This window comes from Dromiciops gliroides, chromosome 1, assembly GCF_019393635.1.
Source record: "Dromiciops gliroides isolate mDroGli1 chromosome 1, mDroGli1.pri, whole genome shotgun sequence".
NCBI classification, from domain to species: domain Eukaryota; kingdom Metazoa; phylum Chordata; class Mammalia; order Microbiotheria; family Microbiotheriidae; genus Dromiciops; species Dromiciops gliroides.
Window position 1 is genome coordinate 420,133,202 of NC_057861.1, and position 20,343 is coordinate 420,153,544.

Below are 20,343 nucleotides of genomic sequence, written 5' to 3' on the forward strand. Positions count from 1 at the left end.
ACTAAAAATATAAAGATGTCTTTTCCATTGACTTAAAAACTATATTCTAATGTCTTATTATTATTATTATTATTTTTTAGTGAGGCAATTGGGGTTAAGTGACTTGCCCAGGGTCACACAGCTAGTAAGTGTTAAGTGGCTGAGGCAGGATTTGAACTCAGGTACTCCTGACTCCAGGGCCGGTGCTCTATTCACTGTGCCACCGAGCTGCCCCTAATGTCTTATTATTTTAAAAAGTACAAGTCCAGATGGAGTTAAACTATTAAAAGTGTATTCCCTCTCCCATTTGTGAATGATACTATTTGTTGTTGGTCCAATGAATCAGGGAAAGGCAAACACTTTGGATTAGCTTACAGCGTAGTGGCAGAGAACACAGTATTTTTAATTTTTGTCACCAAACTCCTTGCTCTATTCTCCCTCTGCAATATAAAATTCACAGTTGTGCAGAACTAAATTATCTCCCATTGAAAATCTGATTTTTTTGGTGAGTGTTGCTGAATGCCTAAAGAAATAAAAGGAATAGAAATCAAAGAATTAGAATGTTTAAGGAGTAATCAATTCCTAAGGTGATTTTTCACTCCTATAGACATATGTTTGGCCTGTAATGTATGCAATACCAAATGCCTTTTTACTATGTCTGAATATATAGCACTTATAGTTTCAGCAGCATAAAATTGGCAACATTTATGTTCAAGTTCTAGATTCTAGTATTTTAAAAATATGCTTAAATTCAACTACTTACTAATTTCTTTCTTATATGATATTTTGTCAGATTTCCTTGGAAAATGCTGTTTATTTACAAAAATTTCTGTCTAAACCTCTGTCCTTAATCCACTTTAAAAATGTAACACACACATGCTTATAAGAAGGAGCTTTTCCAAAAAGTGATGGATATCTTACCTTAATGGATATGCTACAATTGGGAAATTATGCTAAATATAAACCCATCTCACCTACATACCCCTGTGTTGTGGCTCTCCAGATGTGGCATAAGCTTTAGCTAGCAAGAAACCCGTCCTAGCAGCTTCAGCACTGAGTTCTTTGTATGAAGCCACGCAGATTGAATGAGCCTAGAATAACAATACAGATATTAACTAAATAGCTCAATGAAAGCACCCAGGTAATAATGTTTCCACGTTATTTTTTATTTTTTATAATAAAATTTATAATAAGAATAAAGTCTAGACCCTTGGCTTAACTGATCATACTAAAAGGAACAAAGTAATGGTTTGAAAGACTAAAGAAAAAGGCAAACCTTTTAATCCAATCCCACCAAAAATGAAAAGCAGCCTAAGACTACTATAGTTAGCAAAAATACCACAATGATCTCTCTGTTCTCTGAATTCCAGTTGTGTTCATGGGCTTAAGTGACTTGCCCAGGATCTAGTGTCTGAGGTGAGGTTTGAACTCAGGTGTTCCTGACTTCAGGGTCAGTGCTCTAATGCATTGTGCCACCTAGCTGCTGCCCCTTCTATTTTCCTTAATCCACTAGAGAAGGAAATGACAAAGCATTCTAGTATCTTTTCCAAGAAAACCTCATGGACAGTATGTTGTATGGGGTCACGAAGAGTTAGACATGACTGAACAACAGCATGTGCCATTTACTTTTACAAATATTATCTCATTTGCAGCTATGATTCTAAAACCATGAGACCTGGGTTAAATCCTCCCTCTCTCACAATCTATGCAGTCTTGGTCAAATCACTTAACTTCATCTGAAATGAAAGGTTGTACCTAAATAGACCCTGAGCATCTCTAAAATCAAAATCAATGACCCTACAATTGAACTGAATCCAGTCAGGTAACATTTCTGGACTGAAAGCCCTCCACTCAATTAAATTTCAATGTTCTACAACTCAAGGTTCCCTAGCATTGTAGTTATGAAGGCCAAATGGTAAGAATCTAGAGTTCTAACCAATTCACTTACCTGAAGCAAGTGTTCAATGGCTCTTTCGTGGTTTTTCCTGAGCTGTTCAACCTGTGCAGCTTCCTGATACAGGCTGATCAGTTCTGATGCAGAATCACCCTTGGAAGAGATAACATGGGTGATTGCCTTTTCAAAGTAATTCACAGACAAGTTCAATCGGTGAAGTTGCAAAGCAGCTCTGCCCAGAAAATAGAGAGGGAAGACACATGCCACAAATTAAGAAACTCTATGGGAAGTAATAGCTCTTTTAGTCCCACGTTTGTCCAAAGCTCATGGCCTCTGTGACAGAGACCCACCAGAGATAATAGGGAAAGGCTCAAAAGTTGTTTATGGGGTATCATTAGCATTGATCTCATAACACACAGAAGGCTTTATTACTCAACTCCTTGATGCACTCTTGTTGTTAGATCTCAATCTAAACCACAACATTTTCCCCAGCATAACATAAATCCATATATGAAGTGGGAGCCACCCAGCCAATGAGTCTTCCTAGGGCTAAACTGCTCTGCTTGGTCATAAGGAAGCCTCAAGTGAATTTAACTGACCCATTTAATGCGATGCCTATTTATTGATTCGTTGGCATATATTTTTTTGTTTGTTTGTTTTTGTTTTTTTTTCACCCAGCCAATGAGCTTTCCCAGGGCTAAACTGCTCTACTTGACCATAAGGAAGCCTCAAGTGAATTTAACTATCCCATTTAATGCGATGCCTATTTATTGATTCATTGGCATACATTTATTTTTTTGTTTGTTTGTTTTTGTGAGGCAATTGGGGTTAAGTGACTTGCCCAGGGTCACACAGCTAGTAAGTGTTAAGTTTTTGAGGCTGGATTTGAACTCAGGTCCTCCTGACTCCAGGGCCGGTGCTCTATCCACTGCGCCACCTAGCTGCCCCGGCATACATTTATTAAATGTTTATTGGTGTGAAGGCCACCACCCTAGGCACTGAGACTTAAAACAAAGCAGTCCCAGTCCTCAAGGACCCTTCTTTTTTTTTTTTTTTTCTAATAGCTAATGATAATAGCTAGCTTTTATATAGCACTTTAAACTTTGGGTGCAATTTACATATATTATCACATTTGATCCTTTATTCTATCCCATGGAAACTAGGACTACTAATAGGCAAAGTATTTAAATGCCTAAAATGTAATACATGAGGATGGTGGCAAAGAGGTATGTCATCAGAGGCTCTTTGATATCTTTTTTTTTTTTTTAGTAAGGCAACTGGGGTTAAGTGACTTGCCCAGGGTCACAAAGCTAGTAAGTGTTAAGTGTCTGAGGTCGGATTTGAACTCAGGTACTCATGACTCCAGGGCCGGTCCTCTATCCACTGCGCCGCCACCTAGCTGCCCCAATATAATTTTTGAAAACAAATGTGGCTGGGCTTTTTAGGATTTAGAGCTGGAAGGGACTTAGAGACCATTTAGAGTCCAACACTTTCATTTGATAGATAATGAGAGTGACACAGATAAATTAGTTGATTTGCCTAATCCCACACATTTAGAAACTGGAAGATTTAGATTAGTTTAGATAAACTATCTTCTCTGACGCCAAATCCACTGAACTTTACAAAATTCTACTCACCATGGCTCAATGCCTTCATTCAGTAGCTAGTAATACATAAGTAGGTAGTGCAGTGGATAAAGCACAGGGCTTGGAATCAGAAAGACTCATCTGTGAGAGTTCAAATCTAGTCTCAGATGCTAGCTGTGTGACGCTTGACAGGTCACTTAACCCTTTTGCCTCAGTGTCCTCATCTGTAAAATGAGCTGGAGAAGGAAATGGCAAACCACTCCAAGATCTTTGCCAAGAAAACCCAAAATGGGGTCACCAAGAGTAGGACATGACCAAAATGAATGGAACAATACACAATGGGATATAATTTTAAAACTTCCTGAAGTACATACCCATCTTGTTCCAGCTCTGAACGTCATATCTTAATTGAGTTAGATGTTGTTGGCTTCGAAAAGGTTTGTGGGGAAGCTTTAGTGGAAGTAAAGGCTCTCTAGATAGACAGAACCCTACCATTCAAGTCTCACAGAGATTCTTTTGTCACCATTTTTTTTTAAAGGGGACAAAATTAGCTATCATTTTTGCATCAACTTTCCTATGTGACAATAGTGTATGTACAGTAGACAAGTTTAGGCACCTCTGGGCTAAGTTTAATTTAGTTCAGAGCATTCAAGTATTTCCAAAATTTTCCAGCTGACTCAGTTCTCCTTAGTTTGTTCTTGCCTGGAGAAAATAGGTAGAAATGCTCCATTTACTTTATTTATTTCCTACTCATTCATTTGCTACCTGTTCCAAGTATCTTAAGACTTTGGGAAACAGACCTGATCAAGGCATGTGAAAATAAGTTAAAAAAAAAAAACTAGGGAGAGGGGAAAACTCTTCTTTTTATCTGACAGACTGATTGGTTTTGTTCTCACTGAGAATAACTTACAAATCTCAAAGAATCTTCTCATTCAACTATGTTCAGGCCCCACTCATTCCTTTACACGATTCCATGAACTGCATTTTTTTTTCTTTTGGAGGTAATGGGGACTAAGTGACTTGCCCAGGGTCACACAGCTAATAAGAATGTGAGGTCATATTTGAACTCAGGTCCTCCTGACTCCAGGCCTGGTATTCTATCCACGGGGCCACTTAGTGGCCTCCCATGAACCACATTTCATACCCAGCCTAGCTTAAATGCATTGGGTAGTGGGGAGAGTAGGGTATCTAGGAATAGTATAGTGACAAAAGCACTGTAATTAGAGGACCTGAGTCAAATCTTGTCTGTCATTTTGGAGCTATATGACCCTGGCCAGTCCGTCTCTTTAAGCTTTGGGTCATAAAAATGAGCAGGTCCAACTGTAACCTATAAAAGGCCCTCCTAGTTCTAAACCATCTGACTATAATAATGTTCTTTCTTCATCTACTAGCATTGGCTTAACAACAAAAGAGAAAGGTAATTTAGAAAAAGGTCTGTTCCAAAATAAGTCTGGGTTATTGGTCTTTCTCAATTTATTATTGGGATGTTTTATTTTTACTTCACAAGGATAGCATAGCATGATTGTTTGCAATATGGGACCCATAAAAAACTTTAAATTTCTCTAAGTCTAGTGTTTACCTGCCCAAAGCAATTATGAGGTCTTTCTCAGAGACTTTTAATTCTCTAACTGTGGCTGCATCATGACATTCCCATAGTTCCTCCATGCTCTTCTCAGATTTCTGAAGATTGTAATAAGCTTCCTTGCCAGTGCAACAGTTGAGGAAAATTTTAAAAATAAAATAAAATCCCCCAGCCAGGTACATTTGAGAAGCAAATAAAATGCTTCAGTTGTCTTTTGGGTCAAAAGGGAAAACCTTGAAAATTACTACTTCCTGAGCCTCTCCATTTTTTTCCATTCTCCCTCTCAACACATTCTTAGGGAAGAAATCTTTAGCAGGCAAGGGCATTTGGCTTCTTTCAATGGCTACCTAAAATGGGCATTAGCAGGCAAGAGCTTAGGGGAGTGAAAGGAAACCATAAACTTTTAGGGGAAAACCCACTTCAGTTTCCTTTAGAGTATTACATTGTTATCACTGGCAATTGTTCATTTCCCCCAAACTAGTTTCTAGGAACTCTAAAGGAAAGGCATCTAAAGTTGGTGAATAAAATAATTACATATTCTAAGTAAGCTCTAATAAAAATATTCTAATTTCTGTCATATATTGTTAGTATTTTGGGGGGGGTGATAGAGAAAAATGTTATCCCTGAATTCCAAATATCCTTCTATTTCTTTCATTTTTCTACCCTTTCACCTGTGATGAGGGTACCATAGAAGGTTGCACATTTCATATGAGAAGAGTTGTTTACATTGTACATACTAGAGATTATGACCTGGGGAAAAGACAAAATAGTGGTAATAAAGTACAGAATTCAGGATGACCGTAGCTGTTTCATGTCCCCAGCAAGTGCTAAGTGACATTAACTAGTGGTTCCCATTACAGGCACTTGGAGGACAGGGGCAGGAACTTTACTCTGAGTATAAGTAGACTTGTGTGCACTTTGTTTTAAACTCTGGCTTCAAAGGCAATATTAGGGACAACTTTACAAAAAATGCACACACATGTGTGTATATATACACACACATATATGCTATATATATGCTTTCATGATAATCAAGCTTCCATTTTTTTGTTTGTTTTTTTTGGTGAGGCAATTGGGGTTAAGTGACTTGCCCAAGGTCACACAGCTAGTAAGTGTTAAGTGTCTGAGGCCGGATTTGAACTCAGGTACCCCTGACTCCAGGGCTGGTGTTTTATCCACTGCGCCACCTAACCACCCCTTGGTTTTTGGTTTGTTTTTGTTTGTGTGTGTGTGTGTAAGATTTATGTATCTGTCCTTTTTTTTTTTTTAATTTTTTTTTTTGGGTGAGGCAATTGGGGTTAAGTGACTTGCCAAGGGTCACACAGCTAGTAAGTGTTAAGTATCTGAGGCTGGATTTGAACTCAGGTCCTCCTGAATCCAGGGCCAGTGCTCTATCCACTGCGCCACCTAGCTGCCCCAAGCTTCCTTTTAATGCCACCCTCCCAATTAATCCTTCCTAACCTAGTGTCATATATAATTTTGATTCCATGTGGAACTCCATCATTGGGTAGTACATTGTAACAGCAAAGGGACCCAGAGGACTTTCAACCAAATATACTTGGGAAGGACCCATCTATCATGATAACAATTTAACACAAAGCTGTTAATTTGGTGACTAGATCATAATTCTAATGATTCTGGGATAGAGAAAGAGATGGAGGTATCAAGGAAAGTTGAGGTCTTGGATCAGAGCTAGAATACTTTGAGATTCAAATTCCCACTTGTCCCTTTCCATCATGTCCTATTCCCCTCTTCTGGATCTATAGTTCTCAGAAATAACTGAAAGTAAAACCCTCATAGGCGTAATGTAGTTGATTTGATGCCATATTCCCCCAATTAATTCCCGAGCACACTGCTAGAAATGAAAGGATATTGGTTCTGCATGAGATCTGACATCCCCAAAGTATAGTATAATGTCACCAGTGTGCCAAGGATCTCCTTCTTATCCATGTCTGAGATCGCTGAGCTCTTCCAGGTCAGCAGAGAATTTTTTGCAGACTCAGCATGTTGCTTGGCTTGAGCTGGGAGTTCTGAGGTAAGGGTAGAGGAAAGAAAACAAAGGAAACAGAAGAAACCAAGAATACTCCTCAATAAAAAATTCCATTTGAGGGGGCAGCTAGGTGGCACAGTGGATAAAGCACTGGCCCTGGATTCAGGAGGAACTGAGTTCAAATCTGACCTCAGACACTTGACACTTACTAGCTGTGTGACCCTGGGCAAGTCACTTAACTCCCATTGCCCCGCACAAAAAAAAAAAAAATACCATTTGAGAGCCAGAGAGGAGCTACTTTCACAGTGAGGCACAAAGCAGTAATCCCCAAACTTTTTTGATTATGTATGATTATTAGTAAACATTCTTTGTAGCACCTCCCCCAATGTAATATATTCAAGGTCACACAGCCAATAAGTGTTAAGTGTCTGAGGCCGGATTTGAACTCAGGTCCTCCTGACTCCAGGGCCAGTACTCTATCCACTGCGCCATCTAGCTGCCCCTATATTATATTATATTATATTATATTATATTATATTTTTATTTTATTTTTATTTTATTTTATTTTATTTTATTTTATTTTATTTTTGCAGGGCAATGGGAGTTAAGCGACTTGCCCAGGGTCACACAGCTAGTAAGTGTCAAGTGTCTGAGGTCAGATTTGAACTCAGGTACTCCTGAATCCAGGGCCAGTGCTTTATCCAGTGCACCACCTAGCCACCCTTTTGGGTTCCATTTTTTATCCCTCTCAATTAGCTATCCTTATAAACTAACCTGAAAGTATTTCCATTTTATATTTTTGACATATGGTTTCAAAACTGGTTGCAGTTCTTCATTGGAAGATTTTTAAGCAGGTCAGAAAATTCTTTTTCCAAGTTTTTAGAGTATGCAAATGTGAGAATTTTTACCGGTGAAACACACCATTTTTTGGCAATAAAATCACCTAAGAACGGAAACATTTCCAAACTTCCATTTTCAAAATGTTCACTCCTCACTATGAGTATTTTTAAACAGTTACTTTCTCACTCATTACTAAAACACCATCTATGTCTGATAATACCAGATATTCAGGAAACTGATACATATATGTAACACCAAAAGCATCCTCTACTCTCCCCATCCCATATTCTGTTGTATGCTTGTATGAGAAGTTAGGGGAACCTGAGCTAGAGGTATCAGGTAATTGAGGCAACTACCACTTAAAACATAGAGGTCAAAGGATGGGAGGAGTTCAGGGCACAATATGAGCACATTTGAAGAAAAGGAGTCAGAAATTAGGTAAGAAGAGCATTCTAGGCATGGGGGATGAAGGCCAATACGAGTACATGGAAATAAGAGATGGAATATCATATATGAGGAGCAGAAAAGACAATTTTTCTGAAGAACAGAATACAAGAAAGGGAAATAATATATATGAGACTGGAAAGTTAGGCTGAGGCTGAGTTTTGAAGGATTTTAAATGTTAAATGGAGGACAGCTAGGTGGCACAGTGGATAAAGCACCAGCTCTGGATTCAGGAGGACCTGAGTTCAAATCCGGTTTCAGACACTTGACACTTACTAGCTGTGTGATCCTGGGCAAGTCGCTTAACCCTCATTGCCCCACCAAAAAAAAAGAAAGGAAGGAAGGAAGGAAGAAAAAGAAAGAAAGAAAGAAGAAAGTTAAACAGGAAACAACTTGCTATAAATGCATAGAGTGTTGGGCTTGCAAGTCAAGAAGACTTGAGTTCAAATCCTTTCTCGAATACTTACAAACTGTGACCCTGAGCAAGTTACTTTCTCTCAGACTCAGTTTACTCTTCTATAAAATAAAGATAATAACAGCCACTACTACTTTATTGAGTTGGTAGGAGGGTCAAATGAGATGGTATATGCGAAGAGTTTTGCCAACTTTAAAGTGTTATATAAATGTTAGCTATTATTATTGTTATTATTAAGGACTTATTTGACTGATTGGTTTAAGATCGTGGAAAGTACCTTCATCATATTTCAAAGATCAGTAACAGTGGTTGAGCAATCATAGCTGCCAATTATCTTATTACTATGAGATGTTGTTTTAATGGAATTGGAAACTTGAACTTGTCCAACGCAATTTGCTCTTAGTCTCTCCTTAAGCTGGCATCTGGGTACCATCAGTGAGGAGGGCCCTGGATCACATACTTCTAGAAGCATTCCAACTATGGATGCCAGGGATATCTAAAGGACAGAGAACTGCCCTGTGACTTGGCTGGTAGAGGAACTCCCTTATGGGGAAACATCTTCTACCAATGTGTGTTGAATCTTCTCTGCAATATATAATACAGTTAGGTGGTGCAGTGGACAGAGTGCCAGGCCTGGAGTCCAAAGGACCCGAGTTCAAATATAGCCTCTGATACTTACTAGCTGTGTGACTTTGGGCAAGTCACTTAACTCTGCTTCTTTTTCTTCATATGTCAAATGGACCAAAGAAGGAAATGGCAAACCACTCCAGTATCTTTGCCAAGAAAATTCCAAATGGGGTCATGAAAATATTGAACATCACCACCACAATGCAATTTATAATCTTAGAACATTGTCTAGAACACCAAGAAGTTAAGTGACTTGTCCAGGGTCACACAACCTGTATGTACCACATCCTAGCCACATGCCTAACACTACTACTCTTCTTGTCCTGGCCTTCTACCATGCATCCTTGTTCAAAGGAGCATAACTTTTTTTTTTATCAGAAAATCCTTAAGGTGATGGATGAGATAGATATTGTGCATCATTGAATTGACAAAACTTGGCAAATTATTTGATCTGAGGTTGAGGAAAAAGTGAAGGGTGATTCTAGGATTGCAAATCTGGGTGACTTAAAAGACTGAGAAAATGTTGGTGCACTATGCTATGATCAACTGTGATAGACTTAGCTCTTCTCAGCAATATAATGATCCAAGACAATGCCAAAACACTCATGATGGAAAATGCTCTCCACATCCAGAAAAAGAACTATGGAATCTGAATGCAGATTTTCACTTGTTATTTTTTCAGTTGTTGTTTCTTCTTTCTTGTGTTTTTTTTTCTTTTTGTTCTGATTCTTTCACAACATGACTAATGTGGAAATACGTTTAACATGAATGCAATGTATAACCTATATCAGATTGCTTCTTGGCTTCGGGATGGGGGAAAGAAGGGTGGGAGAAAAATTCAGAACTCAAAATCCTTCAAAAATGAATATTGAAAACTATGTGCAATTGGAAAAAAATACTAAGAAAAAAAGGAAAAATAAAGAGATGTTGGTGGAGGCTTTTACAGTAATAGGGAAGTTAGGAAGAGAGATGGAATAGCGGGTTTAGGGGAAAAGATGGTTAAATCATCTTTTGGACATCCTCTGCAACAGATGTTGGTATATAAACTATGATTATTTTCACGGCAGCCTTTTTACAAGTTTATCAGGAACATGCAATGTGAGATGATCAAGTGTCCCATGAAATTATGTTTCTTATTTCTTGTGGAAGCATGAAAATACAAACAAGCGCAACCCTGCCAACTTCTTTATTTGCTTCCCCAAGTAAAACCTGTAAACCATCCTTCCATTTAACATTTTATACTTGGATTCTTGAAGAGTAGGCCAGCAGATTGCAAGTTCTGACAGGTTCTGCTATGATGCAAAGGTCTCAAGCATAAACCTGGTGACAGGCTGTTGCTGCTTTCCCAAGATCACTCTAAATATGGAAAGGCTCATCACCAGTGGGCTGGCCACTAGATGGATCCTTTCATCATGGCAACCCCTGGAACAAAGAAAAATACAACATGGCCCTCAGACCCATGTGGCCCCTTTCTACTTCTGCAGTGACAGGCACAAAGTGGCCACACCAAAAAATAAATAAGAGGTAGCAAAGGATGCTAAGTAAATATATTTTTTTGTTTTTTTGGTAAGGCAATTGGGGTTAAGTGACTTGCCCAGGGTCACACAGCTAGTAAGTGTTAATTGTCTGAGGCCAGATTTGAACTCAGGTCCTCCTGAATCCAGGGCCGATGCTCTATCCACTGCACCACCTAACTGCCCCTAAGTAAATATGTTTTTAGATCAGCTATCAACATCGTCTTAATTGTTGGTACTGTCAATAAGAGATCATTATTTGGCCACCAGTGAGGGGACATACTCCTAGAGGAACTGAATCCTTTCAGTGTGGACATTCTTATTGCAAATGAAATCAGAGGGCAAAAGAAAGTTGCAGCTGAACATGTCACTGCCCTGCTTAAGTGGTCTCGCTGGCATCCTATTGCCTTAAGACATCTACAATCAAACACAGACTCCTCTGTTGGTCATTTAGGACCTTGACAATCTGGTTCCAACCTATCTTTCCATCCCAGTTTCACATTATTCCTCCTAAGGTACTCTTTGTTAAACTGGCCTGCTAGCTGTTCCACACGCACAGCTTTCCATTTTCTTCCTTCATGACTTTTCCTGGACTGTATCTCCTTCCTAGTATCCTCTTCCTCCTCATCTCTGCCTCTTGAATCTTTAGAGTCCTTCAAATCTCAGTTTAACTGCTACCTCCTACACAAGGCCCCTCTTTATCCTTCCATGTTATCCCTCTATCAAAATTACTTTGGATTTTGAATTTGCTTCTCTCTGCAAATCCTCCCAGTAGAACATAAGCTTCTTGAGGGCAGGGACTGTTTCATTTTTGTCTTTGTATCCTAGTGCCTAGTACAGTGTTTTGTATGTGTGTTTAATAAATGCTTGTTGAATGTATAAATAAATGAATGAGGAGGTAGACAAATTCTATGAAAAAATTAATACATTCCTTCAAATAAACTTTAATAACTTAATATTTTATTGTATTTTAAATTATTTTAATAAATAATTTAATTTAATAATAATTTGCTTTGGTTTAATTAAGGAGTAAAAAATAAAAGAGGCCAAAGAGTACAAAGAAGGCTACAAGGAGTAATTTTTTCAAGATGAGGATCAGAAGATGCTAGACAAGTTAAGCAATAAAAAAATTCCTAAAAAATAAAAAACAACTCAAACCTGGTTATAGCTTTTTTTCTGGGGCAATGAGAGTTAAGTGACTTGCCCAGGGTCACACAGCTAGTAAGTATCAAGTGTTTGAGGCCGGATTTGAACTCAGGTCCTTCTGAATCCAGGGCCAGTTCTTTATCCACTGTGCCACCTAGCTGTCCCTGGTTATAGCTTAATAAGACAGAAAATTACTAATAATGTAGGTGGCTAGTCATTTTCAAATCAGTCTTTGTACAGAGAGCCAGACTCTCAACTTAAGAGAGAAAAGATCAAAACCAATGACAAGTAAAAGAAAGAACATAATAAATATAAAGAGATGTCATACAATCAAAACAACTTTAACTTCACCAGCTTAAACAAGTTCTTGACACTAAAAAATGGGAAATGGCTAAAAGAAAATTATATCCACATAGACAATCATAATCCCCTAAAGATGTTAAATCAGTTGCCACAATGAGGAGATCAAGAAATTCTAGAAACTATCTTAGCCAGAAAACATATGGTCTCCTTGCCAAGCAGAGAGCCATGGCAGTCAAGGGCAACAGCAAAGCTTTAGAATATAAACTCACTTATAAAATTTTATGTTGGATGATGGTGGATGATTGTGAGCGATACCTAATTTTATAAAAGGGAGAAAAACAAGAGGAGGAAAAACAAGATGGCAGAATATGTGGCAAGAGACATTTACTAAAAGAGAGAAAGAGATTTACTAGAATCCAGTTCATATGCAGTATATTTAAGGAATAAATTGGAAGGACAACAAGCTGATGGAGATGATAATCTGTACTCACATCAATGAGATCTTAGACCCAGGGAAATATCAAAGCTGTGCTTACCTCTTTTTTCAAGTGCCCAAGCCCCACACATTAGGTTGGTCATATAACCCAACACACAAAATCTGCAGAGTATTTATTCTTTTAAATACTTCCTCCCCTCCTTTAGATAGACATTTCATTTCTTATATATCAGATTGTATGCTTACTCCAGAGGGAAATAAAGGACCAATGACTGGAAAGTCATGGGGAGACAGATTTCAGCTTCATATAAGGAAGAGCTTTCTAACGATTATTATTGTCCAAATATAGAATAAGTGAGCATACTTCCTAAGGTAGTGAGCTATCCATGACAGATGATATTAAGCAGACGCTGGATGACCACTCACTGGGGATGCTATTAGAGGATTTAAGCATAGGCCAAGGAGGTGAACTAGAAAGTGTTTTCCAACTTTGAGATTCTATAATTCACCAATTACATTTTTCACGTCTTTGTGTTAAACCAACCAGAATGTAAGTTCCATTAAGTCAGGGATCATTTTTTATGTTCCTTATATGTTGCTCACTGTGCTTCGGATAGTGTTCACAACATTCTAAATACTCAAACAATACTTGCTTTACTAAGTCACTGACATAATCAGCAAGCAAAAGGTTGTAAAATGTGGCCTACCTTTTTCAAATTTTCTCTATTTAGCAATAGAGTGGCATGGAAGCAAGCCAACCCTAGATGGCAGCATTGCCTCACAAGTTCATGGTTTATTTATTTTTGAGGGTTAAAAAAATCATTTAAATACCTCAATAAAATCAAATTTCTCCCTCCCCCTCTGTTCCAGTCTTCCTTTTCTTCCCATACTCCAATGGTTGAGGGTGGAGGGAAGGGCTATAAAAAAAATCCTCAGAAGAACTCACACATGTTCATGAATATATGCAACACACTGTTGCAAAGGAAAAAGAAAATTCTCTTCTGAGTGCCCCTCCCACCAAAGAATCTTTCTCTTGGCTTAAGTTTTTGTCCCACTCAACAGGATGCCATACCCTGGACATCCTCACCACTGACTAGTGCACACATTCTAGTTGAGTATGGACTAGTGGAAGACTCAGAACATGTCACTAAAGTATAGAGACAGCAATGTAGTTCCATTTTCTATAAAACTTTAACTTGCTGTATTTCACCTAACGTCTTTCCCTGAATTCATCTTATACCTTGGTTCATCAATCACTCCTTTTATCTTGCTTCTTCAATCTCTTCCCAACCACTGGATTCTTTCTATCAGTCTATAGACATGTCTGTCTCCCCTATGTTAAGAAAGTTTTCTGTTGGACCAGCTAATCCTCTTGGGCAGCTACCTGGCGCAGTGGATAGAGTGCTGCACACAGAGTCAGGAAGTCTCATCTTTCTGAGTTCAAATCTAGCTTCAGACACGGGTCATGTTTGTAGGCTGTAGGAAATGAGGCAGTTAATAGGGAGAAACTGAAAATAAGTGAAAGTGGGGATGACAAAGGGGGAAATCTGTTGGAGGAAATAGTATGAAATGGGATCACTTGAGCTGGTAGAAGGATCAGCTTTCATAAGGAGTAAGGCAACTTTATCATGAGATACAGGTGTGAAGGAGGTGAGAGTAGCAGAAGGTACCTGAGTGATGGGAGATGAGGAAAAGAGAAGAGAGAGTTCATGGTGAGTAGCCTCAATTTTTTTCTGTAAAAAATGAGGCAAGGTTCTTAGCTGAGAGAGTGAGTGAGAGGAAGCCATGGGTGGTTTAGGGAGGGATGAAAAAGTTTGGAACAGTTGTCAAGGAGAATGGGATAGCAAGTTGCTAGAGGACGTATATAATAGGATTAACAAGCAGCAGTGAGAGCCCAGTTGAGATTATATAACGTAAATTTGTAGTAGCCTTGGTTAGAACAATCCTGTGATTTTCTCCACCTTTGTTCAGCAGCACGTGTATAGGAGTGAAGGTGATGAAAAATGGGAGTGATCCAAGGTTGAAGTGTGGCTGTACTCTAGTCAGTTTGTTTACTTTCAAGACTAATGCATGTCTTATAACATTAGCACTGGGATCCCTGAACTTCCCTCTCCCAGCCCCTATCAGAGACTGAAATCCCAACCCTGAAATCATGTATTTACTTAGTGTCATACTTTCTTGATGCCAGCTGCGCTCTATTCAAACCCCTGCCCGTTGACAAGTCTGCAAGGCTATGACTACCCACCCAAATATACACTTATGGCTGGAGCTCTCCAACACCATCTAGGTAGACTTCTTCCTCTTGTCTCCTCCTGAGACCTCCTCTGATCTCTTGGCCTGCCTTTGAGTATCTGCCTGGTCACCAGGTCTCAGCCATCTCCATTCTGACCCATCCAGATGCTGACTAAACCTCAGTAATGATGCTGAGTACCTACCTCTCAGTGTCAGGTATCCATAAGCCAGGTTGGTTAATGCTTGGGCATATCTCCAGTGTTCAGTTCCAAAAACAATTCGGGAAAACGTAACACAGCGAATCAGTTCCTGGTTTGCCTGGCAGTTCTGAAAATAGCAAACAAGAAACCATTATGTTTATCATAAAAAGGAAAATTGCCTAGCAGCCTCCCTCATTTCAATAATACATGGCAACATTCAGCTTAAATCTCTTTTTTACTGGTAACTGTGTGGGTGAGGATGAGGTGAAGAACTTTTTGCCCCTGTGGAGCAAATATAAATACCGGGTTCTCCTTCAATCCCATTCTGGTTCATGGATTTAAAGAAAATTAAATGACTTTAAAATTGTCATATGTCGACTACACTATCCTATTTAGTAGCCAATTAAATGGTAGGCTAGGCAAAGTCCTTTTAGTTGAAGTAACTAAAAGCCTATCTGATATAAAACCAAAATGACCTGTAATCCATCCCAAATTCTAAGTTTTGTGTGGGTAATATCGTACCTCAAAAAGTCAAAGTTATATGCCAAGAAACTTGGGCACTTGTCTAACTCTGGAAATTTCTCACCCCAAATTGTGAAATCTTAAGAGAATCCAAGCCAAGAACAGGAACAATACCCTTTCTTCTACCTTATCTTGAGAGGGATCTAGACTTATTTGTTGTCAATACTCAGCCAAGAAAGTATATTGTGATAGTGCAAGGTAATGGAAAGGGTGCTGAATATAGAATGAGAAGATCTAGGTTCAAATCCTTGCCCTACTATTTCCCTTCTGAGTCACTTTGACCCTCTGGGTCTCAGTTCTTTCATCTATAAGATGGGCGAGTTGACATTGACGATCTCTAAATCTACGATTCTATGAGAGCTTCTCTGATGAAGTAAAACCTACCCCAGATAAGGTTCACCTCTACACTCTGCCTGTTTTATTCTGTTTAATATCCTGAAATTTGAGAACTTGCTTATTTTGCCTGTCAAGGCCTCGTCGTTCACTTTCTTTCCCTTGACTTCTAGATTTCTAGACCAAAGCTTCTTAAACTGTGTGTCTCAATCCCACATGGGATCACATCGCTGAATATGTGGGGTCACAAACAATTTGGCAGTAGTAAAATAGGTTATGTATATACCTACTTTGCATATCTATATACCCAGGGTTGTGTAAACATTTCTTGGATGCCAAAGGAGTCTCGAGTGGAAAAAGTTTAAAAAGCCCTGTTCTAGACCACTAGTTCTCTAATGATCCTCTGTAACTAAAGGAATTTTCATCACTAGCTTTAGCCAACAAGGACCCAGACCTTTATCCTCTGCCCTCTGCTTTCCTGGTTCTGACCTCTTGGCCTGACTAACTTGATCTTTTTGACACGATCAATATGAACAGAGAGATGAGAAGATGAAAGACTAAAACAACTAAAAAGGAAGGACCCAAAATTTGTTTCTGAGTTTGGTGGTGGAGAATATAAACATTTTTGGTAGTTCTATGCCATGAACCTATTAAATCAACTATGAAAACTACTAAAATAATATTTTTTTACTAAAATAATTTAAAAATATAAATAAAAAGTTAGTAACATAAAAAGAAAAAAAAGAAAAACAAAGGAAAAAGAAAAAGAAAGAAAAGCTAATAAGACTTGCTTTTGTTTTACCTTTTTTGCCTTAATCAGCGACTCGGCTTTTCTCTGTGATTTGTTTAATTTTTCTTTTGGAACAGACATATAATCTGCATTCCTTGCTACCTTGTCAGTTTCATTTTCTTTGTCTTCACTATCTCCAAATTCATCACTAGGATTTGATTCACTCCTCTGCTCAGCAACCAATGTTCTGGTTTCCTTTTCCCTAATGATAAGATACAGTATATTTCTGGGAGATGCTGACTGAGAATTTAGCTCTTATATATAAATTGAATTGTTTAAACTGAAAAACACAGGGGCAGCTAGGTGGCACAGTGGATAGAGCACTGGCCCTGGAGTCAGGAGGATCTGAGTTCAAATCCAGCCTCCGACACTTAACACTTACTAGCTGTGTGACCCTGGGCAAGTCACTTAACCCCAACTGCTTCACCAAAAAACAAAACAAAACAAAAAAAACCCCAACAATTAAACTGAAGAACACAGCATTTCATAGTAAGTAGGGCTATTTAGCCACAGAAAATACAATTCACAGTCTAGTTTAAGGAAGCAAATATTTTAGATAATGAAGAAAGCATTATTACTTATTATCTGTGTGGCCTTAAGCAAATTACTTCTCTTCTCTGGCCATAGTTCCTTATGAGCAGTTGTAGATGATTTCTTTTCTTTCTTTCTTTCTTTTTTTTCTTTTTTTCTTTTTTTTTTTTGGTGAGGCAATTGGGGTTAAGTGACTTGCCTAGGGTCACACAGCTAGTAAGTGTCAAGTATCTGAGGCTGTATTTGAACTCAGGTCCTCCTGAATCCAGGGCTGGTGCTCTATCCACTGAGCCACCTAGCTGCCCCTTGTAGATGATTTCTAAAACTCCTTCCAGCTCTAAGTCCTATTATCTTATGAAAGCTAAGGAAGATCTAGATATATATATAGCAAAAACTGGGGAAATGAAAGACAGGTCCACCCTTCTAAAGCAGGGTCCAGTTGAAAGTTAGACATTTGGTCTAAATCATTTAAATAACCATATAATTCCTTTGCTTTGGCAGTATGAGATAAGGTTCTAAAGAAATACTGAGGGAAAACAAAGCCATTCTGAAGCAGTGGCCAATTATTAAAACTCTTCACAAATTGATTCAACAAAACGTCCTGGCATGTTTATTCATCTAAACCAGCATTTTTCAAAGTGATGATGTCGACAATAGTTCTTTAGGTGGTCTGTGCTTTTGTTTCTTGCATAAAATAATAATTGCTGAGTTAAGCTCAGAGATCTCTGGAAGATCATGGGATGACAGAAGGGTGCTATAGGATCGGACACAGGCAAATGTCTCAATTGTCTGTAAAGGGAAGCGAGTAAAAGTCTATAAGCTATAGGCCAGGGAACTTAACTTCAATGCCTGCTAAAATGTATTACAAAAGATAAGCTAGTTAACATCTTGAAAGGAAATAGTTGTCATAAAAGTCCACAAGGCTTCACTAGGCATAGATAGATCATGCCACACTAACATTATTCCACAGTGTAACCAGACTCAAAGATCAGGATATGGCTCCTCTGGATTTCAGCAAAGCATATTATTTTCTGTAGAGAAGTATGGGCTAGACAATGAGCTTCTAGGTAGCTCTAGAAACGGCTGAATGATCAGAGCCAAAGAGTCGTTTATGGTTCAATGTCAGCTTGGAGGGAGGTCTCTAAGAGAGCATCTAAGGAATCTTCCCTTGGCATTGTTTTGTTCAATGTAGGATCTTAGAGGTCAATGAGTACAGCAGTGTCAAACATGTGGCCAAAACAGATTAACATTTAATTGGTTAAACATTTAATAAAACAAATAAAAATACAATAAAGCATAAACATTAATATTCGTGGTTTTCTAAGTCAATATGCAACCTGTACAATTCAGTAGGCCCATTTCTATTTGTTTGCCATGACTGATCTAGTCCACACCCCTTTATTCCCCTCAACTTATAGGAAGCTGAGAAGCCAAAGGGATTTAAGTGACTTGTCCAAGGTCATACAAGGCAGCAATCATCAGAAGTCACATTTGAACCCCAGGCCACCTGACTCCAGAGTCAGTATTCTTTCCACTGTACTATACTGGCTCAAGACATAAATAGTATGAAGAAAATTTGGTTCTTCCATTGAAGTTTTCACTTGGGTCACAAATTTCAGTAACCTGGACCAAAACATTAATGCTTTGCTGGTACAGCCAGTGGGGTTCATTAGGTAGAATAAAGATACAGAAGAGCTTATGGATTCACAACATCTATGACTGATATAAAACTCTTACCAAAGATTTTTCATGAGTGGGAGGTCCCATTCCATGTCTCATGAATTACTGTGGCTACAAAGTTCAGTTTTGCTTACATGTACAAACAGGAGTCCCAGGTTGTGTTGCTGACCTCAGTAGGGATATGGATAGGACAAGATTTCATCTTCTTCCTACAGAGAAGCACAACTGACTAAAATAAAAGTCTGGTTATGAGATATGCAGGAGACTTTTCTCTTGCTATCCATCATAGATGACTATCAGTTGAAAGAGACTTCATAAAAAACACAGTGTAGCTCCATATAACAGAGAAAATCTTATATGTATCTATTTTTGTATATATGTAGGTAGATATAACACTATAATTACATATAATAAACTATATAATTGTACATATTACTATAATTATAACTATATAATTACATATACCATATAGCTATGTGATGACAATTATACAATACATAACTATAATTATTTATATAATATTATATAATCTATATTCATGTGTACTCTTTTTGGGACAGTATAAAATTTAAAAGGCCAGTAGCCCAACCTTTTTGAATTAAAATCCCATTATGATTTTTTCCTTATTCATAGCCACCCCACTTCATATTGATTTTCCTTTTAAAAAACACACTCACATCTCATGAATCACCTAAATCATGGAAATATTTATATCAGCCATTTCACTGGCCAACTTGGAACCATGGGAGGAAAGATGGTATAAAACTGAAATAAATATAATTGTATAAAATTGAAATACATAAATGTGACCAATTCATCATTTTTCTATGGTCAATCACCCAGTTGAGCAGGGAGAAAAATGCAGAACTATGAGCTTGAAAGGCCTTGAAATCATCCAGTTCAATTCATTTTCCTCTGAGTCACAAAGAAATGAAGTGACTTGGCCAGGGTCATACAGAGAATAGGAGAGGACTTTGTTTTATCTTCATTTCACTACTCATTGGTAGGCTAGAAACATCCATAGAACTCAAACTCATTCGTTTATTTTCCCTTTTGTTAGCAACTCTGCTAGATATAGTTGAAATGCCTGGCTAAAAATGAGGTTTTAAACACTTATCTTAAGAGAGGTGGGGGCCGCTAGGTGGCACAGTGGATAAAGCACTGGCCCTGGATTCAGGAGGACCTGAGTTCAAATCCGACCTCAGACACTTAACATTTATTAGCTGTGTGACCCTGGGCAAGTCACTTAACCCTCATTGCCCCCCCCCAAAAGAGAGAGAGAGAGAGAGAGAGAGAGAG

General features: G+C 38.3%; 1 protein-coding gene across 1 annotated transcript in view; it reads right to left on the reverse strand.

Annotated features, from left to right (window-relative positions):
- The window catches only part of TTC23L (tetratricopeptide repeat domain 23 like), a 38,025-nt gene extending 18,779 nt beyond the window's left edge, over nucleotides 1–19,246 (reverse strand). Inside the window, exons 1-7 of the mRNA XM_043978726.1 lie at nucleotides 19,179–19,246; nucleotides 16,846–17,035; nucleotides 15,192–15,315; nucleotides 6,915–7,071; nucleotides 5,039–5,167; nucleotides 1,928–2,105; nucleotides 962–1,070 (exon numbers count right to left, since the gene is read on the reverse strand). Of these exons, the coding sequence (XP_043834661.1) occupies nucleotides 962–1,070; nucleotides 1,928–2,105; nucleotides 5,039–5,167; nucleotides 6,915–7,071; nucleotides 15,192–15,315; nucleotides 16,846–17,035; nucleotides 19,179–19,246 (955 nt within the window). The remainder of the gene's footprint in view (nucleotides 1–961; nucleotides 1,071–1,927; nucleotides 2,106–5,038; nucleotides 5,168–6,914; nucleotides 7,072–15,191; nucleotides 15,316–16,845; nucleotides 17,036–19,178) is intronic.
- Between the last annotated feature and the right edge of the window lie 1,097 nt (nucleotides 19,247–20,343).